General features: G+C 39.8%; 2 protein-coding genes across 3 annotated transcripts; both read left to right on the top strand.

Moving 5' to 3' along the window:
- The first annotated feature begins 5,086 nt into the window (after window positions 1–5,086).
- Window positions 5,087–11,333, top strand: creb3l3a (cAMP responsive element binding protein 3-like 3a). Of its 2 annotated transcripts, none has more exons than XM_071487518.1 (10): window positions 5,087–5,246; window positions 5,663–5,779; window positions 5,975–6,218; window positions 6,918–7,051; window positions 7,900–8,001; window positions 8,100–8,206; window positions 8,940–9,008; window positions 9,244–9,328; window positions 9,930–10,023; window positions 10,558–11,333. In XM_071487518.1, the coding sequence occupies exons 1-10, from the start codon at window positions 5,226–5,228 to the stop codon at window positions 10,872–10,874; spliced, it is 1,290 nt and encodes a 429-aa protein (XP_071343619.1). In that variant the 5' UTR covers window positions 5,087–5,225; the 3' UTR covers window positions 10,875–11,333. The 2 variants fall into 2 exon arrangements, with proteins under 2 accessions (XP_071343619.1, XP_071343620.1); XM_071487519.1 differs by having other exon boundaries at window positions 5,097–5,246; window positions 5,959–6,218; window positions 10,558–11,021.
- Window positions 11,334–20,939: 9,606 nt separating this feature from the next.
- rxfp3.2b (relaxin family peptide receptor 3.2b) lies at window positions 20,940–23,138 on the top strand. The gene has a single exon (XM_071486687.1). The coding sequence runs from the start codon at window positions 21,224–21,226 to the stop codon at window positions 22,424–22,426; it is 1,203 nt and encodes a 400-aa protein (XP_071342788.1). The 5' UTR covers window positions 20,940–21,223; the 3' UTR covers window positions 22,427–23,138.
- The last annotated feature ends 3,786 nt before the right edge of the window (window positions 23,139–26,924 follow it).

Here is a 26,924-nt window from a genome sequence, read left to right on the forward strand (position 1 = left end):
TCGCACAAGAGAATAAATGCAAATGAGCCAACTGTCACATAGCTGGTCTGATAAACTAATGATATCTGTAGAGTCAGACCTTGAGTGGTACTTTATATGCCTGTTGCACTATTAGCTGCCTCCGTGGTGTATTAGTCACAAGAATTGTTTGTCCCTCATTTATTTAACTACTCTGGCAATAGAAGAATCCTCAACATGCACAACTGTTTCAAAAGGAGTTGATAAAGAGGATATAGTAATATCCAAAAGTAAAATGCTGCATCAAGATCTTTTACCCTCATTGTTAAACATATACCAGAGAAAAAAAATGAATGACTAAAATGTAATGTTCAGTCATACAGTGGTACTTCAACACAACGTTCAAATACAGTATTCATGTATGCACAAAATGTTTTAAATAAATGCATTCACCAAATATCACATCTGTCAGCCAAGCTATTGTGCCATAGTCAGATCATATTCCGTAGTATTTATTACAGTATGGAGCTTAGTTTTCTTCAGGAGAAATTAGAGTTTACTGGGATTTTTATTTGAAATTATGCACGGCACCTGGGAGGTCTCGCAGTGCATCAGCTCTTGTCAGACTGGCATTTACTGTAATGATTGGCATTTGGCCTTCAGGATCTGTAAATCTCAGTGTGGTGTTGTTTTCAGAGTCTCATTAACATATTTTTTCCCCCAACTTTCAAATAGGAATATGTTGTCATCTGACCCTCATGGATTATGAAACACAACAAGAGAGTAGCATTCAAATGGGTAATTAATAGGTCTATGTCAAATGTCATAACAACTCATCAGCAACAGGCACTATCTGAGCACCTGTCTATCCAATTAAATGTATTTATTATGCACATTTAGCTTCTCTGCAGGGTTTTCATCGTAGCAGAAGGATAGCAACGATCAATCCCAAAAACATCCCTTAAGATTTGGAAGAGAAATGATCTGACATACAATAAATTGATTTAAAAAAAAAGAAGTTGTAGTAATGGTAAGTGAAGTATCTGACTGCATCCCTCCAGACACCTTCAAATTAATATTTCACAGTGCTGTCAGACTGCTGACCTTGTAGTTTGAAGGCAGTGTCCCCTGAGCCACAGGTGAAGGCATGCGCATGGCAGTACAGTATGCTCTTCGCATTTATACATCCCACACAGCAAAACATGCAGTTCTAAAAGGAATAAGTAGTTTAGCTGGAACACCTCCATGTATTCTCTGGTTATTCTTGTTTCTTTGTTGGAGAAGAAAATATTTTATTTTCCTGAGATATTATGTTACTGGCCTACAATGACCTTGCAGAAAACATTATGATTGTACAAAGTTTCATATTAATTCATCCAAGAATTGTAGGCTGACATTGCCATTCATAGAGCCGGCACGCTGCTAGCATAGCAAAAATCTTCACTTACTTCAACATTTAGTACAGTATTTCATAACACACCTTACAATATACATCACATTTGTCTTTGCTGATACTATTGAACAATTACCACTGCATTTTAAAATAACAATTAAAAAAAATGTATAACTGGAAAGGTATAATTGAAATAAATGCCCCATCCCCCTTTGATTGAAAACACATCTATCACAGATTGAGTGAGGTTATAAATTCCTGGACTCAAAACACAAGTAGTCAGTGAAAAGCACACACACGCAGTGAGAGATAAGTGGGTAGACACACTGGTGGCACATTAAACACATCTGTCTCTATCTGACAATGGTGCTGATAATGAAGACAAAGTTGAGGTCATGACACAAGACCATAGTAGTTTCTTACTGTACATAACTCTGTGTTTGTAATAGATACTTCTTTTCATGGAGATTTTTTTTAAAGCTGACAACCTTATGAAGTAATTAGGCCTACAGAGCTTTTGGACTTTGTAACCTTCCTTCATTAGATAACAACGTCATAATGATTAGGTAATGCTTCTTTTATGAAAACCCAATGGACTAGTCTTGGCAAGACACTCTAACTCTGTAATGTGTCAGCTGACAGCTAGCTTATCATACCTGTGAGGGACTGAGCTGGAAGGCATGAGGAGTCACAGGTGGATTTTCAAAATAGGGGTTTTATTTCATCAAAAATGAGAAAAATGATCTAATAAAAACACAAGCAAGTTCTGGGCCCTTAAAAAATGTCAGATGAACAGAACTAAACTCAGGCTATGATAATAAGTTAACTTAACAAACTTATTGAACCAACAAAACTCAACTGACCTAACAGTCAAAGAACAAAAGGGACATATACTGTATACTGGCTGATCAGACTAAGTATACACAAAAGGGGATAACAAAACACTAACACATTAACTAACACTGAAAGAAGCAAAACAGAATAGATAGTCTATAAATCGAAATAAACATCCTATTAATCAAAGCCAAAAGTATCCAAATACCAAAATTAAGTCTAATGAAATACACAAAATAACCCCAATGTGGCAGCAACTTGGTACATCCTTACTGGCACTTCCTGTTTTTAGAACCATACCTTCCTGCGGCCCATCCTTCTGCCCAATCCTGACCAGATGATAAGATAAGATAAATCAACATAATGTTGAATACACAAAAGTACAACAAGTATATCATGTACAGTCTACTTAATTTTGTTTTGCTTTACTGTTGAAATGGGAGCTGTCCCAGCAGCAGATCTGTACCACCAAGGCAAATATATATATATAATATATATTATATTTATATATAAATATTTGATGATTACTGGCTGTGACCTCATTCCACCTTTCTACCTGGAGGTGAGATCAGAGAGGATGTGGGGGTGGGATTTTAGTGGAGCAGAGGTGGTTCTGGAATATTTTGTGCCTCACGGGCAAGATTATGACGATATGACATTTTTTAAATAACTATTACAGCAATTCTCCCATAAATTCATTTGTAGTGGTCAGACTTATGGAGGGAGTTTCATATAAGAAGCATGGTAAGAAGCAATGGGATTCAAAGAGATAGTCTGACATTTTGAGAGTTATGCTTACTGACTTAGTTGTTGAGAGTTAGATGAGAAGAACTGTGCCACTTTCATGTATGTAATACAGTAAATGCAACTAGAGCCAGTAGCTGGGTAACCTAGCTTAGTATAAAGACAGAAAACAGGGGAAACAGCAAGCCTAGCTCTGTCTAAAAATTAACAAATTCCATCTAAGAGCACCTATCAATCTCACAAACTAACACTTTTTTTTTGTTTGTTTAATCCATACACGATTAAAATGTGTAAAAACGCCACATTGCGGTTTAGAGGTGCTGGTAGGTGGATTTTATTATCCTTGGTTTGAGCAAGACTGACCATTTACCCCTGCTGTATAACGTCATATTTGCCGAGTTTTAAGCTTGGCTGAAGAAAATAACTAGGCTCTCAAACAAAGACGGTGCAAATTGTCTGTGTAATTATGTTTTCAACCAGCAGTACATTCATGTTTTTAAGCCTCTCAATGCTTTAAAGGCTGATTAGTGCTTTAAGCGGCTCCAGAGAGCTTTGTCTTATTCTTCTACAGATAAATTATTCCCTTGGTAATCCTATTTCCTCAAACTGTCATAACACACCAATAAGCAAACTATGTGCATTTCTTTAATTTATCAAACAACTTAATGTAGATTTTTTTTTTTTTTGGTACTCAATATTATTTGAGACACACATTTCCAGACTGTTAACACCACTATCTCTCCTACCACTAGAAATGGTATTATGATGGCTGCAGATGATGGGAAATGCTCTGCTTTTGATACCATTGCTCAACGTATTCTATTAAATAGGCATAACTTTCTGCGTCCTATGTTGTTCTCTTTATACATGCTGCCTCTTGGACAGATTATTAGCTATTACAGCAGCATCTCTTATCATTTCTATGCCAATGAGTCCAGCCAGCGTAAGTTCACATGTTCTCTCCCATTGAGAAACCTGGCTAAATTACGATTTGCGATGACCAAGATTGAGATGAAGATTATTATTCATGCTTTTATTTCTTCTCATTTAGATTATTGTAATGCTCTTTTTTTAGGTTATGTTTTGGTTTGCACAGTAAGAGAGGGACAGGAAAGTCAGGGAGAGACAAAGAGAGGGGATGACGAGCAGCAAAGGGCAACAGGTCAGACTCTGACCCCGGCTGCTGCAGTTAGGAATTAGACTATACTTGCTCTAAAAGGTGAGCCACTGGGACGCCCCCTGTAACACTCTTTCGACCTGTTAGAATCAAACTTCTTTGAACTGTCTCCAAACCAATCCAAAATGCAATTACTCACCTTATAACTAGAAATAACAAGAGATAACAGACAACAACAATTTTATCATCCCAGCACTGGCTTCCAATTAAATCCTCATCCATTTCAACCTTGAGAGCTTTGCACATTCAAACACCCCATTATATCTCTGACCTCTTCCTCCTTTATACAGGCAATCAGGCTCTAAGGTCTGTTGAACAAAAATTACTGTCTGTCCCTCAACCTGGCTATAAAACCTGAGGTGACCATGCTTTTCAAGCTGTTGTATCCAATTTATGGAATGCCCGCCCCTTATCACTGCGACCCTAGACTCCTGTGGGACATCTTTTTGAAGCCACTGAAAATGTTTTTATTCAGACAAGCTCTTGGTTAATACCTTAATAGCTGCTCCATTTTTATTTTATTGCTTTTAATTTGCCAATTTCCTCTTATGTATTTGGAATTTTGGACTTATTTATTGATCTAAAGCACTTTGGGATGTAGTGCCTATATGAAAGGTGCTATACTAATATACTTTACTTACTTACTTACTTTTTAAAACCAGTGTTGTTGACTTTTGTTTTCTACAACCTGGCCATTGTATGTTTATTGCGTTATGAATATATGCCAAAGGTCAGAGATATCTTTGTGTCAATATGCTATCAAAAAAAATAAAAGGAAAAGAAACAACAGACTTTGACCTCTCTGATGTTTTACATCTTTGTGGAGACTTCTTGTCCTCTGTCTCCAGATAGACCAATTTGTGAAGTTCCTTAGTTGTGTGCTCCTGGCTACCAATCAGATTATATCTCCTCATAGCCAATGGGGACAAAGCAAGCTGGCTGGCTGGGTGTGTTGAGTTGGAGTTTAAACTTTGGACCTGAGAGAAAGAGCTGAGAGATACAGTGGAGACTCTTTAGGAACTAGAACAAATCCACTGCACAACACAGTAAATTGGATATTTTGACTGGATCCTTGTTCTGTTGGGTGAGCTTCTCTGGCGTGCCCTACAAACAGAAGTTATGGAGCACTACCCAGATCAGGTAAATAACAAAATATTTTTTAGTTGTTTGTTTTCATTGTAGTTAGCCAGATATGGGTTATGGGGGAAGTCCCGCAGAGCAAAGTTCAGGCTTGAGAAGAAATTTTAAATATATCTAAATATTAAATCTACCTAAATCTACAGACAAATGATGGTTTTAGAATGGCATTAAAAGAACATAACTATTAAAAGTATTATTCATGAAAACTGTCCTATCGGTGACAGATATCTACACAGATTAGGGAGAACATATTGTACAGTACAGTGTGTTCAAGAAAGACTCATGACTTATGGCCAGTAAAAAAGGAGTCCCCAGCTGTGATAGTGTATGAAACCTTTATTGTCTTTTTGTCTATGTTTCTAAAAGCATGAAGACAGTCCTGTGTGTTGTCATTAAATGTTACAATCTCATCTCAGGGGTGTGACGGCATCGAGCTGCTCGACTGGCTGTTTGATCAAAACGATGGAATTCTCCGTCATGAGGAAACAGAACACCATGGCAATCAGCACCCCTGGCCAATCCAGGACCCAAATGTGCGTGAGACTGTGGGCTCTCCAGTGTCACTCATACATGCTACAAATACCCATTTTCTTTCTATCTACTGTATAGTTCATGCTTGGCATACTTTATAGGTCTTTATCTGTTTTTAAAAGACTGTCCTGTCTCTCGTCATGTTGTCATCTCACACAGACAGACTAATGATAGCATTTAGGGTTGTCACCCAGCAGATGCTGCCGCCGCCCGAGCAGGCAGATGATGACTTCCTCAACGCGCTCCTGAGTGGAAGTGATTCTGTGTCAGGCTCGCCTCTCTGGTCCCCATCTCCCAGTGACAGTGGCATCAGTGAGGACCCTCCCTCAGACCAGATGGACAGTCCACAGCGCCCAGAGAGCCCGCCAGGAGACGCTCAGTACTTCAGTAAGAGGCCACAAACAAAGGCAGACCTGGAAGCTAACATCTCCATTGACCTCAGTAAGTCATGATTATCCGCAAGAAAAACATTCATAAAGGAAAACATTAATACATCTGGGGCTGCAACTAAGAGATGCCTTGTTTTGTCTTAACACCCATCCCACAGATATTCAGTTCACTATCATAGAAGAGTAAGAAAACCAGAAAACAATCACTTCTGAGAAGCTGGAGCCTGTGAAATGTTGCCATTTTTGCTTGAAAATTGCTTAAATAATAAAAATTGATTTGCAGATTTTGCCAATAAATTTTATGTAGATCAACTAAACTCTAATAAAACAATTTTTTTCATTCTGATTGCACTATGTTAAATAATGTTCTCAGTCATGGTTGTGAGCAGGGAATTATCATTGACAAAAAATGGTGAATTTGGAATTTCACTCAAAGTATCTTCTGGCTTCGTTCCTGCACATGAATCTCAGTATCTCAGAGGAGAAAGTAGGTTATCATACATTATTTGAGACCGAGTACAAGAGTATTCAAACTATCCGAGACACTGACGTTATTGCAAATGAAAAATCAAAGTACACGTGTTAGGGATCAACCAGACTAGTTGGTATTTGAGCAATGTTCAAGCTCCAAATGTCACGTCTTAGTATTTTATTATTATTCATCACAGAATCTAAACAATGGCACTTGCATGTCTTTTTGGTGTCTGTTTGCATGTACTTTATGCGTATCCTTGTGTCTGTGTGGGTGCAGATGGCTGGGACCCCAGCTTCCCAACGGACAGGACGAGGATTACACAATATCCTTCTGATGCACATAGACCACAGCTGTCCTCTGGATTCCCACTAACTGTCAAAGACCTACTCCTGTCTGGCACACCAGAGCCAGTAAGTGTATTCTGGTTGTTATGGCAGTTTGAGGCAGTGTGGGTGGGACAGTAGCAGCAAGGAGGGGTGGCAGTAATGTCTTCTGTGTGTTTGCCTGACTGACTCATGCACAGAACCTGTTGTTTACTTGTTGTTTGCATTAGTGTGGGAGTGTGTATGTGCACTTCCCTGAAAACAAGTGGGTGATTACACTGGCCGAAATCATGGTTATTACAAAGAGGTGGGGCCTTTGGAAATGCAAATGATCAACAGCAATCCACTTTTTATGGTGAGAGAAGGAATAAATAAATATTTTGTTAAAGTTGATATTTTTCTTCAACTTGCCCATAATTTGTTGATTCTTGAGATAAAACCACTTTAAGGTGTGGGGAGTTTCTACATATTTAAGATTGCTAAAGTTCTATGATGCTAATGGGTCCCATTAAATACTATTTGTTACAATCATTTAATTTCCAAAGAAAATACTCCTAAAAGTGGAGGTCAACAAGTGAATATAGAAGATCACCACAAGCAGAAAGTGTTTGTGCCTCAGAAATTTGAGGGTATAAGTTGGATTTCAGCACACTCCTGGTATTGATCCCATCTTCACAGCCCAGTTTAATAAGATGGAGGAGACTGGCAGAATGCAACTTAGGTTCCAACACCATAATTGCTTTAAGGTAGTCATGAAATGAGAGTGATGAAGGTGGCCTGATAGTCTGCATTCATGTAACTACTTCCTGTGTAGCTCTAGGGAGAGAGGGTGTGGTGGCAGAGAGGGAGGAGGAAGAGCTGTGGGGCCAGAAAGAAAATTTCATCAAGCAGCAGTGATGATGTTTCAAATATTAGTATTCATATCTCACCACCAGCCATCCCAACCATCTATTCAAGAGCTGATTCTGAATGAAGATGAGAAGAAGCTTTTAGCAAAGGAGGGGGTGACTCTACCCAGCCAACTACCTCTCACAAAGGTAAACTGCTATCACTACCTTAACAATGAAAACAATTATGGGCTTCCTGAGTTTATCCTGTAGAGGCACACAATGAAAATGTTCTTTCCTTCAATCAGTATGAAGAAAGGATTTTGAAGAAAATACGCCGAAAGATTCGCAACAAGCAGTCAGCCCAGGAGAGCCGAAAGAAGAAGAAGGAGTATATTGATGGACTGGAGACCAGGTGAGAATCTAACTTATACAAAAGTAACAAGTGAAATGACTATAGATTTAATATGCTTTCCATTACTGTTTTCCCACTTGTACCCTCAAGGCAGCCCCTGGTCAATTTATTTCAGTATATTATGAAGGTCACCTTGTGGTATCCTGATGGGCCAGTCGTGCCATATAGCTCTGACTCCCCTGTTTGTTTGTGGCCTTGTTTGATGCACCAGATGGTTTGTTACACAGAACCATCTGGGAATACTTTGTTGGAAACAGTCTGGAAAAGGGCAGACGCTTTCAATAAATATTTGGCAGTTGATTGGATGAACCATCCGTCTATCATCTTCTATCACTTCTATCATCTAATTCTCACTTGCGAGAAATCCAAATTCCTTGCAAGGTTATAGTATATTAGCATAGTATGATATGTACTTGTGAGAAGAGACTGTTTAGAAATTTCGTCATACATGTGATGTTTGAAAGTCAGCTGCTAAAAAGGCAGGAAATTAATGTAAGGTATGGTAGCGTATGCTTTGGATAATATGTGACAGTAATCCAAAGAATAAAACATCTGTACTCTCAAAACAAAACTCTTCCTGAACAGGCGGCGTTCTCTTGGCTTTAAATTATTTGCTTAATGGGACTTTGAAAAGTTGTACTTTTTTTTCGGTGTCAGAAATAAGTTTTTGTCAGTGAGGGATTTCACCTTGTCCTTCTTCTCCTGTCTCTCTCCTGTGTGCTAACTCCTCCAGGATGGCTGCCTGCAATGCACACAACCAGGAGCTGCAGAGGAAAGTGTCACAGTTGGAGAAATGCAACATGTGAGTGGTTTTAAAATAGAGTTTCTCTTCCATTCTGCAATCTCCTGGCAATGTTTGTTATGATATTTCTTCACTCAGAAATTGCCTTCAGCAATTTGCCTTCCCTTGTTCCCTCAAACCCTTGTTAATCCAATCCAATTTTCTTTCTTGTCTTTTTTGTTCCACTGTCTTTCTTTAACTCTTTCTTTAACTCTTTTTGTGTTTGTCTTTCCTTTTACCACCATCCTCTCTGCAGGTCATTAATGGAACAGTTGCGCAGGCTGCAATCTCTAGTCATGAATACATCGAACAAGCCAGCCCAGACTGGGACATGTGTACTGGTACGTACGTCCTCTGTGTGTGTGCCAGGCAGATAAACAAGCTGCCCAGACCCTCCAAATGACTCATCATTGAAACAAAATTCACCCTCACAGGTGGTTCCTCAACAGATGGATTAGCCATCAAGAACGGCCTTTCTAGATATGTACACAATGGACAAGCCAATGCAAAGGACACAAAAAGGCACAGTCCCCATAAAGAGAAAAGCATAGTTTGAATAGAAGTCATTTATTCACTTTCATCACTGCAATGGAATAAAATGCAAGACCTGAGGCAACATGAGTGGACAAGAATTATAAAAATTGAGTTTTGAATATATAAATCTGAACAAGTCTCAGTTCCCAGTAACAGAATACTTTATTCCATCGTAAGATTACTGTTTCTTCTGAAAATAGCAATCTGAATGCATATTCACAGAGGGAATATATGAGCCACTAGCCATACAAAAGTTCAACTTTGTTGAACAAAAACTTTCAAATACCAACTTGAATGAGTTGAATGCAGCATGAATAATATAGTTTCCACCTATTCTGATCATCTTTCTTCTAACTATTTCATTTTCTCTGTCCCTTGCATTTGATTCTTTTTTTTTTACATTCTTAGGTGCTCCTGCTCTCCTTCTCCCTAATCCTGTTCCCCAGCCTCAAGCCCTTCTCTGACACCAAGGTCAGCCAAGGAGACTTTAGTCCAGTCAGAAGTGAGTATCCTTCAGCACCAAACAGATTTGTGCATGTCCACCTACTGACTAATCCAGAACCTTTCTGTCACAGCAGCTGTATCAGTTCTCACCTGCAGAGCCTCACAGCCTGCTCTGCCTGTCTAAGGATTTGTGTCAGTTTAAAAAAAAAATCTAAAGACTAGACCACCTACATAGAGAACCATGTATTATCATTCCAGCAGCTTCTGTTTAATTACCAGTAATTATTACTTTATCATCAAATTGGCACAAACCCACACACAAAATGTCAAGTTTTAATTATGAGGCAAGATGAGGATTTGCACAGTAGCAAGGTGTATTTTTTTTTTACCAATATCTGTTTGACAGCCTTGAAAAATCTGAACACTTAAGACTTTGTAACAAGTTTTCAACAAGAGTCTTAACTATCTTTGAATTTGAATATGATGTACTCACAAGGAAGACCATGCACACACAATAGACAGTAGTAAACCAAGCTGTATGTCTACAGTGGCGTGAACTTGCTTCTTTTCTCGATATCTTTTTCTCACACAGTCCAGTCACGGTCCCTCCATAACCTCCAGGCTTCCCGTGTGCTGCATGTCACTGACGCCCCGTTCTCAACTGAGGATGAATCAGAGCCTCTGCACCAGCATTTCCCAGGAGGGCAGGCATTGAAAGATATTACCGCACTGATGGGAAAGCTGGGAGTGAACCAGGAGCAATCCAGTCTGGAGACCATGTCTCTAAACAGCAGTGAGGAGGAAAGAATCGACCATTTCCATGTCGACCCAATTACTGGTCATATAGCCACTGTGACCCTGGATCCTCACCGCTCTGCCAAGCTGCGACCACATGCTGATGACATGTAAGAGAGATACCGAAATTATCACCATATGAATTCCCCAAATATTCCTCCTCCTACGACAGAGCAGGGAATTATGTGGGGCCGCTGTTTACACAGACAGGGAAATAAGATTTTAATCATTCCTGTTTTGCCTTTAATATATATTCAGTCTGTATGCATTTGTGTTTTTTGTTATACTGTTTTATATCAGTATAAGGATTTGAATCTTACATTGAAATTGCTTGTCAAGATAAACTGTGTATCATTTGCCTTTGGCTTTGATAAAATGCCAGTGTAAATTAGTGTGTTTGAAACTGTCAGAAGCTGGGGAAATAGGGCTGTGATGATGTGTACAGTTTTGATCTCAATGCATAATTTGTAAAAATGCTAAAAGATTTTGAAAGCATGTTATCACTGAAGAATTGAATGGAACTATTTAGATTTATTCATGGATCAAACTGTCTCAAATAAAAGACGTCAAAAAGAGATTGGTGGGATCAAAACAGCATGGATTCATTTTCTCTATGAAGTTTCTGAACTTCATTCATTAAAAAGTAAAAAGCAAAATTTTCCTTGACAGTGCTGCTTGAAAATATGTGAGCCATCCATCTAACATGTAAGGTCTGACTTGTTCAGATCAACGTTTTCTAAGATTAGCCAGGCTTAACTTCAAGGGAGAACTGAGATTCTGTTCTGTGACTGATTGACTCCCTGTAGAAACTGACTGGTCATTTTTTGACTGAACAGAATAACAAAACGGGAACAAACCACCACTGGGGTTCACATTAAAACAAATTAATCTCAAAATAGAAAGACTTTATAAAAATATCCCTGACACAAGGATTTTGGAAGTCTTTCTGCCCTTTTGTTTGGACAGAGAAATCAAAATATGCAACTTTAATTGAACCTTAAAAAACAGAGTGTTTTTTTAAAAGATGTTTCATATTGTATCAAAAGTGCAAAAGGGAATTTTATATTCCTAGCAACCCCACCTAACTTCAGCTTCTTTTACTTCTTTATGAAGCTGGCACATCAAACCAATGGTAGGCTGTCAGGCACCCTTAGGCTGTCTGTAGCTAACCAAATCAGCTGTCAGCTGATAATTGGCTGAAGCTCCTGCAGTGTGTTCAAGTGAAATTGTAACATAAAGAAGTGAGGCAACATCAAGTGACGAACCACTCGATCTTTCCTGGCATTATTCTTTGAAGTTGGCGTGTTAGGTACCTGAAGGCTTCAACTTAAGTACTTGTCAGACACTGTATGTTTCTAAAACTGGCGCTTCAGTCATACCAACTTCACACTGTAACTAGCCAGGTAGGCAGAGGTAAAGAAGACTTTGAGTTTACAGCCCCGCAAGTGGCTGTGTGAGGACGTACTTAGGCATGGCAGTCCTAAATGCTAATGTCAGGAATGTTAATATGGTCACAGTGACAACACTGCTATCATCTTCATGACTAGCAGGTATGATGTTTAAAATCTTGACCGTGTTAGTTTGACATGTTAACATGTTAATGTTATCTTATTAGCAGTAAACACACAGTCCTGCCGAGGCTGATGGGAATGTCATTAGCTGTGCATGTATCTGATCATAAACCAGAGTACTGGAAAAATTCAAAGTTTGACATGATAATGGGGCTAGAGGAAAAGTCAGACAATCACAGGAATTGATGAAATTATTCAAATGAATTCTTAATTTTATGAGCATCCAATAGTAGTTGACATATCTGACTAAGATGAACATTTCCACCCATGACACACTGCAGCCACTCTGCTTGCATGGCTAAAAATTGTATAGAAACAAGTGCAAGAGTATTAATGCTTTCATGGAAAGATTGTCCAAAAATGTGAATCGTTATCCCAAAATCTGAGTGATTATCTCTTTATTGTACAGACTAATCTCCTAACCACACGGTATGTAACCTCTGCTGCTAGTAATCTCTTAATCAGGGGTCTATCAATTAAAACAATAACCAAAAACAGCATTTGGGGACTTGGTAAAGTAGCGTGGGATCATGGGAGTTATCTCCACCACCATTGCTGTAAGCTTCTCCCAGTTTGGATTCCTTCAGTGTCAGTCGTTCAGGAGGTTTTTACCAGCAGTCAAATTATCCACAGAGGTCTCCTCCTCTCCAAAACAAACAAACCAGGTAATTATAAGGTAAAAACACTGAATAAAGCAGTTTCACATGAAAAGTCTGTGTTTCACCGACGCTGTACAGCAGACACAGGACATCAGGGAAGGGCTAGGAGCTGAGACTGCTGACCTTTGTTTCGATTGTTTCGCTGATAACCTCCAAATAGATTCAGGAGGTTTTTACCAGCAGCCGAATTATCTGCAGATGTCTCCTCTCCATTACCAATGAACCGGGGGATTAGAACTGGCAGAAACACTGAATACAGCAGTTTCAAAATCGTTCAAAATCAGTGATTCACTGATGCCATTTGGTGGACACAGGAGGTCTCAGCGGGGCTGGGAGCTCAGTTGCATAATATTTGATTTTTCTCTGATAACTTAAAATCCGGGAGTCCCAAGACCAAAATCCAAGGTGTAAAAAGTGTATATTGAAAATGTGCCTGAAAACTGGATAAAAAGTCAATTTTGACCACTTCTAGCAGGCAACCACTACGCTGACACATGCACGTAGGGCGTATGACCCCATTGACAGGCGACCAAATGATTGAAATCATGGTCTCAGGAGGTTTGCTGGAAACATTTGGAATAAGTACACAACTCAAAAAATATACACACAGTTGTCTATGTCATGGTCGAGTCTTTTTTAGACATTTCAATGTTACATATTATAACTTTAAGTTGACTGAAATAAGTCACAGCTGTTGATTTTTATCTGTTAATAGTTTAACTTTTGTGGTTTTATACACAGAACTAGAAAATTAGTTTCTGCCAAACATCAAACCTTTAGTGGGCATTGTTATATGTTTTTATTGGTACGTATAAATAATGAAGGATTATTCTTTGTAGCTGGCGGCTTTCTTTCCTCCAATCTCTACAAAACCGATTAATTATCACCTTTTGATTTCTAAATGGCTGACTTTGCTCTGGGCTTGTCCCAAGTTTTTTATTTACATGCAAATTATGATCAACTGTCTGCATAGAAGGATACTGTGACTGTGTTTACTCTGTAAAACTACCAATTCAGTATGTTCCAAATGTTATATCAAAGTAATAAGTACAATTTATGTGCCTTTTATATACCCATGTGTTCTGTGTCATCATGGATTCATGATATATGAGCTGGTTGACTCATCATTTCTCTTTCTCTGATTTCCATCTGTCTCCTGTCGTCTTTTATCTGACTCTATCTTAGTCTGTCTTTAATCAGGGTTAAAGTCCCTTGACCATCAGCATCTCCAATCATCACCTTAAGACATGTCTTTGATGAACCAAATCCCTGTGGAGCCGAAAGGTCTATACATAGATCTGCACCCACTGAGTTTGGTTAGCCATAAGGGGATGATGGTAAGACTGAGTGAGCGAATCAAAGAATGCCCTTCTTCTCTTTTATCTACAAATGGGCTTTTTCTTTCAAGGTGTGAAGCTGACCCAGATAAACTTACTGTGTTACTTGTTTGGTGGAGCTCCAAACTTTCTTATTAACAAAATTGATTTTCCAATTTCAGAGAGAGAAAGTGGGGATTAAAACGCAGAACCCCATACTGCACACTCAGACTTGAGATGTGTGGGACCGATTAAAGTTTTACTTCTTCGGTCTTTTTTCGTGTTGTTTTTTAGGCATGGTGCAATGGGCTTTTCGGTTAAAGCACTGATCTGAAAAATGTGCTCAGCTAATAGGACTCCAGCTGCAGCTTTTTTAAACATTTTAAAAGTGAAAGTTTTTTGCATATACACGTGTTGTCTGTCAAAATGGTACCATACACCATTCAATAATATCAAGCAATATATGGGATATATGAAATGTCAGTAGGCCTGCAGGATAAAACACTATTGTACAATGTAGCTTATACTTCCTTTGGTTGAGCTCATTTTGTTAATGAATTAGATTAACCTTTGTTGTCACAGTACTGCTGGTATTAACTGCTCCTCATTTTTCAGCAACCTCTTAATGCCACTTATTTTCATCTCTACTAGACACTGTCAGCTGTCCAAATATCAGCGCTTGACTCTCGATCCAAGGCACACATCAGCACAGGAAATTATCAGTGACGTTGCCCTGGAATAGATTAACTGCCTGATAATGAAGGTCTCTATGAATTACATTTACACTGAAACTAGGTCTATTTCATCCTAGTAAGTGTTCCTCAATTACACATTATTTATACATATGGTTAGCATTAACTGTTTACAACTATTTATAGCAAGGGTGCCTTACTCAACATGAGTGAGGAACTTGTGAATAAGAACAAATCCATGTATGAGTTAATTGAATATGCAGACATCAGACATTGGTGCAGCTCAACACGAATAAGGAAATGACTCATACTCTGGGTGCCATTAGTTTGCCGTCGCGACTTTATATCTTTGCACATAATGATTGTCCATTAATTACCTGTGCAGACTAGAACATTTAATTAAAGTATTACTTAAACTGTGGGATTTAAGAGTGCATAAATGCAGTTTCCAAGGCACAGAAATTTATCAGCCAATGGGGACATAAAGTGTAAATTCATTGAAACTGATTAATGTATTAGACTATGTTAATCTTTAAGGTCAGAAGTCAGGGAAATTTGCTGTTTTCTTCTCCCAAATCTATTATATAATAATGAAGTACAAATTAAACAAGCACTGTATGAAACTATAATAGAATACAAGTAAAATAAATATTGTACAGGTAAATACTATAATATATAGGACTGCAATCTTTTATTCTCTCTCTCATAAACTATGATCCCCACAGATAAGTTGCATAGCTGTTGGCCACATTTTAATCAGGGTAAAGGGCATGCTATTCCAAACAGGGCTCATGTAAAATCATATGGTGGAAGTTAACTCAGTTGAATCAAAACCACTGAAAATTTGCTAGTTGTTTTGTATCAATTTAAATAAATTAATGGGATGGGTTAAGGTTCTAGGACTCTAGAAATATAATTTATTCATTGGTGTACTTAATTTATGTTTATAAAATGTATTTATATAGCCTCATTTTACAATGTTAATATATTTTGAAGAGGCAGTAAACTGTGCTGCATGAGTCAGATTTTTACCCACAGCTAAATAGAAATGTGAGAGGGTGTTATGTGAAGAGCAAAACATACTGTTCTTGTTTGTTTGTCATTAAAGTTACTGTGATGCAATTTTCTAAGCTGTGTAAACAGACTGGCCTTGGCAAGACTGGCTTTCAGCTTTAACTTGACAGAATGACACATTAACTTTCAGTGCAGACATGCATCCAAGGATGAACCAAATACAAGTGATCACCAAATAAATAAAACAACAGCTGTCCCAAAAAGCAATTGTCATCTTTACACAGTTGGTGCAGCTGCTTTTTTTTTTGCCCAAATTTGGTCAATGCAGATAAAATTACCCCTGACAGCAATTTTTGCAAAAGGCTTGGATGGCAGCCTAAAAAAAACAACAACAGTGAGTTGCTGTAAAAAGCTCATACTGGACTGGATGGAGACATGTAAATAGACTGTGAAGGCACAGACGGTCTGAAAATGACTCAAAGTGACTACAATTACATCAGCCTCTGATCACTATGTCAGGACTGTGGGCAGGACGAGAACTGTAAAATGTTAACAGAGCAGACACCTCGCTGTGAGTAGTAGGCATTTTAAATCAGCTTTGGATCCAGTCCCGTTCTTCAGATTTTTGGCAGTTTTAGAAGTAATGTGTAATCGGTGCACTCCTACACTTAACAGGGTAAGCTAACACATAAACAATATTTTTAGCTCTTACCCTCTGAAGAAGAGTGATGAAATTTTGACTGGCTGGTTGAATAAATAAATGAGACTCCTGCATAAAGTTTTGCTCTTAGAAGGCTGTTTTGCATCAACATATCAAAAGTATATGAACTTATAACCTGTAACTTATAAGAATTTCCCTTTCAAGTTGCCCAGTGCCTCGTGGGATTTGGAGTAGTTAATGAAATGCAAAAACACAAAATTTTCTAATTGGGTTTTTCTTTCTTCTGATTCTTCATTTAAGTAAGGGACATGTTCATTTATCAAAATGGCCAATTTCTGCAGGGTTTTGAGGTAATTATTGCCCATTTTGGAGATGACCTGTTGAGTAGAATACACAGATATTCTTCTAGGAATTTAGTTTCCAGTGAGCAAATGACTCATTACAAATAAAACAGACTACACCTCAGTCCAGTCAGGCCAGCTGCAGCATGAATGACAAAGGTGCATTTGGATGCAGGTGTGCGATGTGGTGGTGAGGTCAAGGGTGAGTCGACACACACCTACACACAAACACACACACAGTGCAAACAAATGAAGGTTTCCTTGACCTGGCACTGTGTCACCCCAGAAATGGTGGCTCCACTTGACACTAAAGGTCATCCTAAAAAAGGCTCCATAAACAATCCTGTAACACACTTCAAAAATTCAAATCCATGTATTTGCAAATGCTAAAGGTACAAATATCAGTGTAATCTCCACAGAGAGATGTAATGGCAGCAGAAATATACCAAGGAGCAGAACAGCAAGACTGGTACTCTGTTTAAATGCGAACTGATTCTGTGTATTATTCAATGGAATTATATTAATTATTTTGGAGAATAAATAAGTGTAATCTTACACTTTTATGTTCTGAACAAAGGACAGACACAGTTTAACTTGTGGCTCAGACTGGTGGACAGAGTGTAAATGCATTTAAGCTGTCCTTAAAGCACCACTTGATGTGGTGTCTGGTCGTAGATGAATGTTTGACAGCAGAATTGCATCCCCAGAGTTAGGCCTACACCAAATATTAGCCTAACAGATGACAATCTTAAATTGCTCTCTTTAAACGAATCATTCTCAAGGTGATCCTGAGAGTGAGCCCGAGGCCAGCTCTGTTAACTGGTAGCCATATGCGTCAACATAAGATTTTTATGCTATCAGAAATCAGCCCTCTGGGACAAGATGTAATGTTTATTCATTCAGGGAGACAATCAGAACCTCAGACACACTGATGTTAAAACATATCCATCTAATCATTTTCTCATTTCTTAATGATTCTGTCACATGGGATGAAAGAACAGTCAAAGACAGTCTACTAGGTCAGATGGACAAGGGTCACTGCAGAATCATCAGTAAAACAAAAAAGCTGTGTCGCTGAGGTGCAGCTTTTCGCAGTTCGCTCACTCATTACATTCAAACTTGCATGATCAATCAGGACAGGTCCAGCGACCCCCCGTCATGACTAACCTCACATTCACTACATTGCAACTTCTGTAATTTTATAACAATAGCAAGTAAAGCTGACGCTGACCTCCCTCTCCTAAGGTGAAATCAAACTCATTGCGAACATTGCCTCACTGCATCTTCACCACCACACCCTGATTTAATTCTCTTGTGTGTTTTACATGAGCAGGACCTTCCTAGTCTACCTGTCTGTCTGTCTGTCTGCCTGTGGGCAGATTTTGTCACCATGATGGCATCACAACAAGATACAGTCACAAAACATCTGTGTAGTTGAAATCAAAACGAAAGCTGTGTGAAGATGGGTATGGTCCGACCCATGAGTACTGAACACTCATGTAATACTGTAATAATGACTACTGGGTGCTCATGGGTCGGAACCTCACGATACACAAACTAGCTCTTTTCTACTATATCCCAGCCCTTACCCTGGACCACTTATTTCAAGAGCCTTTTAGTTGAGTTTGGCTGTTGCAGCCCCTCTGCCACTCTGTCCCTCCTATCAAGGATAGACGTTGACAGATTTGACACGAAGCCTCCAAAAAAAACCCTTCTGAATCCAGGTCTTTCCCTGCAGAGCAGTCCACCATGCAGTGCCCTTTTCCCCCTTTACACACACAGCATTTAAGCACATAGAGAGCAAGTTGCTTTCTCATTAGTAATGTGTGTATAAATCAGCAATCTGTGTCTCTTTCCAGCATTTTAGGTGCCTTTGTGCCAGGGATGGTCAAAATCCCAAGAACAACAATAATTATCTTCTCCACAGACATTTATTCACACCTCACTAAATTTCCTGACCCACCACAGTGTCACCTTTTCTTTACTGGTTTTTACAGCAAATCACTACAAAGCTGGTGAATTTCACTCTCATTTGCACATTTCACCCGACAATTTATCAGATTTCTGATCAACCTCACTTTATCTAGTGTCCCACAATGCTCAGAGAGGCAACTTTGCCCCACATCACATCACACCTCTCATCATATGAGCACAGCTGGTTCCATGCTGACTTTGTGGATGCCAGCAGTGAGTAAACAGCCATACAAAGAATACAAAAAGCACCTGGGGAAATATGGAGTCCATTCATACTTCACTGTGCAGAAGCAAGCCTCTAGAGTCTCATAAAGCGCTCTGCCTGTGGTAATGGGGAGCTGGGGTTACAGGGCAAAACCTTTAACACACACACAAGTAAGGGACAAAAATGAACCGCAGTGTGCTTACTGACATGTTAAGGATGCTACTTTTCATCAGCTCCAGCAATTAGTGATGGCTTTATCCACGTTTGCACCTGCATAATAACTCTGAGTGGATGAAAAGTGGTTTAGTGTGCAACCTGTGAAATGTCAGGTGCTTAGTGAGCAGCCTGTACATCGCAGATTTGAGTTCTTAGAACATTAAACCCAGCACACTGTCAGTGCTTACGTATTTTGGAGTTTTAGGGATTGTTAAGATGACAAGAACTGGGTCCCAACGGATTAAAATGGCACAGATTAATTTTTTTTACACAGTCATGTATTTTTAATTTGCTCAAAAACCTATGGGGAGGCATTACCTACAGTCTGTCTGTGGACAACTGCATTTTGTTTAAAACTGTTTCTACCCTTATTCTGAAGTCTACATGGGTGTTGCTGTTGGAAAACATGGCAGCAGCTGCAACAGGCGGAACAGCGCATTTCCCCACTGGGAACCAGCTGGCAGCCAAAGAGTTCTGAAGAAAAGCTACTTTTGATAACAGCACATCAAGTGAGAGAGGAAGCATATTATTACAGTTTTTGTGGACGGAATAGGAAGCCTCATCTCATCGACAACAACAACAACAACCATGATGCAAAATAAATCAATTCAGAGCCAAAAATATTTAATATTCAGTCCTTATGGGATTTTATTCTAAGAATTTGCTTAAATGTTTTGCTGTAATTAACTCCATTATGATTTAATTCATACTATATTTACCTTTGGTGATTTGTGCGGAGAGTTTGTGCAAAACTCCATCCACTCTCCTGAATGCATAAAACATGTAAACAAAAATACAAATCCTCTGTTCTGAGCTTGTTTTCAATATTCATAACCTGATGGGATTTTACTGGAGTTAAGTAGGATGCTCAATTCTTTTTTTCTTTTGTGTGTGTGTGTGTGTGTGTGTGTGTGTGTGTGTGTGTGTGTGTGTCAGTAGATAGCTATTAAAAGCTAACATGTTTGAAAAGTAAAATAAGTATTAGCAAAATAATTAAAATTTGCCATATGTTTAGGTTCATTTGTAATGTTTAAAAACGTACACACATACACAATAGAATACATACTTATGTATAAACATTATTTCTCTCCTGCTCTAGTTTTCTGTCTCCTTACAAAGTTACAGCAGCCAGGGGATTTGTGAAAAGCACATATACTCTGCAGGGAATGCGTGAGACAGCTTCATGCTATTGACATTTACTGTAGAGGCTCATCCGGAGGTGGCCCTTTGCAAAAAGGCTCCGGTAAGATTCACTGTAGCGTTTTTATGTTGTCCTTGTGCCGTCTCCTGCACCTCCTCATCAGATGTGTGGAGTGAGCATCTCATATACGGACTGTGTTAAATGTACAGTGGGAGTTCAGCAGAGGCGTCCTCTCCACACTTAGGAATAAGCTATTTTACGCGCACCATTGTCTCCGCGTAATTTTTAAAAGCGGCGCAGCACAAACGTGATTATCCAGGAGTCCTGTCAAAATACATTAAGCTGCATCCCTGACGGACTTTGATGTGGCTGCGGATATCAGAGCGTCGGTGGCTCTGGTCCAATCATCCTGCCGGTGATGAGAAGAGCGTGACCGCGCAACTGAGCTGCGCGCGTTCACGTGGAACCTATAAGCGGACGTGGCGCGCAGAGCTTGTGAGAAGTGTGAAGGGAGGAGAAGAGGATGATCGTGGTAGAGGACAGCATCTGTAGCGCTGTGGCAGGAATGCTTAATGTGACAATATCACAAACTCTTTTCTGTCTTTTTTGTCACACATAGCCCAGCTGTCCAACTTTGCTGTCCAAGGTGATATGTGAGCAAGAGAGTCCAGCCATGCAGCAGAATGAGACTGGGGTTCAAACACTGGCTCCAGAGCCATGCGAGCAGCAAACACTACAGGAGGACAACCCTGGAAACTGTAGCGGAAGTCCCACCAGCAACCTGTCGCTGCACTGCTGGCTGCAGCTCCTCACCAAGGAATCTATCATGGAATTTCAAGGAGACAGCTCCAGCCTAGTGGTGCGCGTGATGATAGCATGTGTCTACTCTATAGTTTGTGCGCTCGGGCTGGTGGGAAACTCACTGGCTCTGTACCTGCTGCACTCACGTTACAGGCAGAAGCAATCATCCATCAACTGCTTCGTGATGGGTCTGGCTGTCACAGACCTCCAGTTTGTTCTCACTTTACCTTTCTGGGCGGTGGACACAGCCCTGGACTTCCGCTGGCCATTTGGTCGCGTGATGTGCAAAATCATCAGCTCTGTTACCACAATGAACATGTACGCCAGTGTATTCTTCCTCACAGCTATGAGTGTGGCACGCTATTACTCTATCTCCTCCGCACTGAAGATGCACAGCCGGCGTGCAGCAGCCGCCAGGGCAAAGTGGACCAGCCTGGGCATCTGGGCTGTCTCTCTGCTGGCTACTTTGCCTCATGCCATCTACTCCACCAGCGCCCAGGTGTCAGATGAGGAGCTATGCCTGGTGCGCTTTCCAGACTCTGGCAGTTTGGATCCACAGCTTCTTCTGGGTCTATACCAGCTACAGAAGGTTCTGCTGGGTTTCCTTATTCCTCTGATCATAATTACCGTCTGCTATCTACTGCTACTTCGCTTGATCCTCACCCGACGCATAGCAGGTGCAGCAGGCCCAGAGATTGAGCAAGGCCGGCAAAATCGGCGCTCCAAAGTCACCAAATCCATTGTCATTGTGGTTCTGTCCTTCTTTCTGTGCTGGCTACCCAATCAGGCGTTGACTCTGTGGGGAGTGCTCATAAAGTTTGACCTCGTCCCCTTCAGCAAGGCTTTCTACAACGTGCAGGCCTACGCCTTCCCCCTGACTGTGTGTTTGGCACACACCAACAGCTGCCTCAACCCTGTGCTCTACTGCCTGGTTCGCAGGGAGTTTCGGGCAGGTCTCAAGGAACTTCTCCTCCACGCCACTCCATCCTTCAGGAGTCTGACTCATCTGCTGCATCGCAAGGCCAAAGTGGCTGAGGCGCCACCTGTTCTGGTGCTGGTCCAAATGGATGTCTGAGTGGATGACTTGCTCACTGTGACAGAGCAGCTGATAGAGCGGATAGCTGTCACGCAAATTAAAAACTGTCAGCTGCCTACAACACTTTTCATTGGCTCATCTGATCATCTCAACCCTGAACACAGAAAATCAAATATCTCTTTGGCTTCTGAAAACAACATAATCATAATGGACTCCCCGTGGGATGCGCCCCACTTGCACTTCGTGCCCCAGGATTCACTCTGCCGTAAATGTTTATACTTGTTATACAGCGACTCTTGCTGTTCATCTCTCTTTCTCTCTCTACCCCTGACAGGCAAGTACTGCTCTGTAATAAATTCTCATGAATATGTATAGATGTCAATCATAAATGAGATTTAAATTGTTTCAGCTCTCAGACATGCCTGACATGAGCACAGCTAAATCTAATTGTGACCCTCAGTTAGTATCTGCCACTGCATCACTCACGGATACTGAAAACTACCAACACTATCAACAATGCTCGAGCACCTCACTGATGAAACTCTCTGACTGTGAACTGCTGAGGGATTCACTTTGATAAAACAAGTGTAAATTATGAACAAGGTGCTTTAGAAAACAGAGAGAAACATGAATAAGATGTGGATAATGGGTAGGTTTCACAGTGTGCTGGCCAGTTGCTGTGTTTGTGTCTGTTCTACGGTGCAGTTGTGTACATTGCTTGAAATTGTAAAAGCAAAAAAAAAAAAAAGAACGTGGAAGAAAGCATTTAAAATGTAGGTTAACAGTGTATTTGCTATATCCGAAAGACAATAAAGAGCAAAATAATGAAAAGCCTATTGGTGCATAATTGTTTTAAAAAATTCAAGTACTGTTCAGCATCAATGCAATTTATTTTTCGAGGAGCAAAGAATCGTATAATAGTTGTTTAGTGCATTGTTTGGGTGAAAAGGTTCATGCCTGAATTTGTGACCAAATAAAAAGGCAACAAAATCAATAGAAGGTACAAGAACTTTCATCGATTTCTTTTCCAAGGTAAGAAGATACGACGCAGTTCATCAAAGGGTTCAGTATAATGAGTCTACAGTCGGTGGGATGAATGCTGTCCTTGTGGAAACTTAAGAGGAGTTGGGCTGATTTAAATGAGACTTATACACTGCTCCCACGTAAACTGAGCACATAAACTGTATTGTCTGCACACTGACAGGAAAATGTATGCTCACTACTTCTCTTCCTCTTTCTCTCAGTGATGATACACAGCCACACACACCCGCACACACTGGGTGCATAGATGTACAAGATGTGTCACAATGAACAACACAATTAATCATTTAGAATTTAAATTCAGTTTGCAGATTTGTATGTCTTTGCAGCACATTGAAACCAGGCCCCGTGCATTCATAAAAATGAAGCATTTCTCAACAGGACAGTGCACTGATGCAACACCAGCCGTTCCCTCTCTGTTCAATTACACAGTTATGTATTTTGCAGGAGCACATAACCAAGTGAAACTGATTTGATAATGTGATCTGCCGTAAATGTGTTGCATTTCTGTATTCTATGACTGTGACTATAATCATGATCTTTTATGGATTTTATTTGGTGTTTCAATGGAAAATCGTACGAACTGACAATGTAAATGAAATGAAGTAAATATTTAATTAAAAGTCTTCAACCTGAGTTGTTTGTAGTAACTGTGCCAGGGCAAGTTAGAGTAAAGAGCAAATACATGGGAAGAGGAATTAGGCAGCTGACGCTGAGCAAAGTGGCACCTGACAGGACGACATCTGACAATAGATAGATACTCATTCACTCCTGTTCTTTTATATGATTTGATTTTCTGTTTCAGTGTTTGCACAGCACCTTTTCTACGCTGCACAAATAAGCTATGAAACAAAGGTGCTGATGAAAAATGCTGTTAAAAAGAATTGCTGTGAGATAGAGGGAAAAACTTCTCTTTTTCCTCTGATGAGCTGGGATGAAATGAAAGTTTGATTTTCACTTTTGAGAAAAACTCCAGTAACATTCAGTGAACTTTTTGTGTTTTGTTATGTATTTGGTTAAAAATGTATCTGCTTTTTTTTTTTTTCTGCGACATTAAGGTCAAGATTAATATCATCTTTAGACATAAGAGTTCCTGTGGTTAGCAACTGGCTAAATTCTGTGCATCGTCATTAAGTATCATATGCAACTGTTATAAAAGTGTAACAATCTTCAACCTTGGAATTGACTCATAAGCAGAGATCACGCAGGAGATCAGGTGAAAGCATCTCTCCTTGAAGCCAATGGTCATACACAGGAAATCAGTCAGCGTGACAAACAGTGCAGACATAAGGCAAAATCCAGAAGTGGTGAGAGGTCATACACAAGAAACCACAGGGAAGTAGTGATGGCTTGAAAGCTTGAGTCAAGAGTACTACAAAAACAACTTTGAAATAGAAACAAGGAAGGACTTGACTATACAGAAACTAGTTGGCTAACAAGACACAGGTGACACAAAACACTGGTAGATAGAAAACTCAAAGGCAGGAAGTAAGGCACCAATGAACATATCAGGTAAGTAACTTTTAAAATGAAACAGGAAACGACTACACAGTCCATGCCGGGCGTCTCAAAAAGCCATGGAACTAAGGCTTGACTGGACAAAGGAAGCAACTGCTCCTCAAAAGCCCCGGAGCCACTGTCACCACTGCTTTGCAGTAATTTTATTAATTGCTCATTTGTCTGGGAGGATGCCCCACTGAAGAGTGGCATGACAAGAGCATTAAAGGTCCTGTATTATGACCTAATCCAGACACATATTGTGCCTCTGTGTCAAAATCTACATAAAGACATTAATTATTTCAATCAGCAAACAGCTAACCTGGAGTATGACAATTTTCCAGCTGGGAGGTGGCTATTGCTTGGTTTGCTTGGTTCTAGGCAAAATATAATTTATCTGCCATGGGTAGTCTGCTGTGTGCGCTGTACTTGAGGGCAGCCACAATTCACAATGAACCTTCACAATGCACAAAGAGTGGGAAGAGGGGGGTCAACAGGAGCCCACATCTCATTTTTACCCCAGGGCCCCTAGCAGTTTAATCTGGCCATGATGGGAGCAGAATTATTATCAGAAAATACCAGATTTGGTGACTTGTATAACCTTGTGTTACTCTGGATCTCAAGGACCTTAATTAATGTAATATTGAAACACAAATTCGAAAATAACTGTGTTTACAGGGAATTCAGATCATTACAGATTTTGCAGATTTTGAGTTTTTCTTTAACAATGTTGCACACTGCTTGATGTATAAAGATCACAGAAGTTTGCTTAATTTCATTTAGCCTGATGAATCAGTGTTAGACCAGATTCTCTGGCCTGATATCAGTAGATTTTTAAATGGGTATGCCTGACAACATCTATGAGTCTCCATTAAAATCACCAATGTTAAACCAGGGATTTATCTTTATACACTTGGTCCAGTGCTTTCACTCTCTGCTGTGACGGATCACTTTTGTATTTACCCATACCTGCATAACAGAGATTTGTAAACTCAGTGCATACATCTTTTAAAGCCTGCTGCACGGTCCTTGTTCCAACAACTGGTAGTCCATCTCGCTTACAGTCAAATGGCCAGCCATGAAAATCAGCATGCGAAACTAATGATAATGAGCAATTGTCATGCAGAGAAAAACTGTTTGTTTGTGTGGGTCTGCTATCCCCTGACAGCTGCCTGAGGCAGAAAAGAAGACAGGCTGAGCAAGAGAATAGATTTAGATTGGTGTAAATATTATATATATATATATAATATATAACTATAACAATAAAAGTCAACACCTGAGAGGAAATGAAGCAAAGACTTCTCAACCCTCCAGCAATAAAGGGAGAGAGATACCTGTAGTGCAGGACATGGAGGACTGGCACTAAGCCAAGGCAGCAGAGAGACTTTGAGCTCTTACTTTATAACAGTACTGTGAGGTTTATCTTTTATACTACATTACACTATGCCTTGGCTGTAATTCAAAGAACTGGGCAATTATCTTGCACACGCTCCGAATGCACTCACACCTGTGTTTATGAGATAAGACAGGGTCATACAGAGTGTCAAAGCATCTTTTTTCTCCTTTTTTGTCTCCTTTTCTTCATTTCTTATGAGACAAAGTACCACATCTAACACACAGACGTGTACTGCTACATCAGGAGTTACACGGAGTTTTAACAATGAGCTAATAGACTTATCAATATGCACTTACCTACCCTTCATGTCAGGCTGTTTGATCAATACTAATTCAAGTTCCCCGCAGGACAGGAAGTGGTAGTAGAAGGTTGCACAACAGCCTAGGTGCTGACCTTTCTCTAAGGCCTAATGAGAGCCTGATGACATGTTGCGTCTCTAGAATATTTAATTGTCCCTCATTAGAGGTACACATGTGCAGACTCAGCAGAGGCGGAGTTGACTTTTTCAACCACAGATGGCATTATTTAGAAGCAGGTGAAACATGTAGCATGTTAATGGCACGTAGTTTCCATCAGAAGCTCCTGAGGTGAGAGATACCCCAT

Source organism: Trachinotus anak, unplaced genomic scaffold (genome assembly GCF_046630095.1).
Source record: "Trachinotus anak isolate AG129_WGS33_773 ecotype Australia unplaced genomic scaffold, CSIRO_AGI_Tana_v1 ptg000010l, whole genome shotgun sequence".
NCBI lineage: Eukaryota > Metazoa > Chordata > Actinopteri > Carangiformes > Carangidae > Trachinotus > Trachinotus anak.

Coding starts and splice junctions, on each gene's coding strand:
- creb3l3a (XM_071487518.1), top strand. CDS start 5,226: ATGGAGCACTACCCAGATCAG. Junction 5,780..5,974: donor GGCCAATCCAGGACCCAAAT/GTGCGTGAGACT, acceptor GTCACCCAGCAG/ATGCTGCCGCCGCCCGAGCA. Junction 8,207..8,939: donor ATTGATGGACTGGAGACCAG/GTGAGAATCTAA, acceptor TAACTCCTCCAG/GATGGCTGCCTGCAATGCAC.
- rxfp3.2b (XM_071486687.1), top strand. CDS start 21,224: ATGCAGCAGAATGAGACTGGGGTTCAAACACTGGCTCCAGAGCCATGC.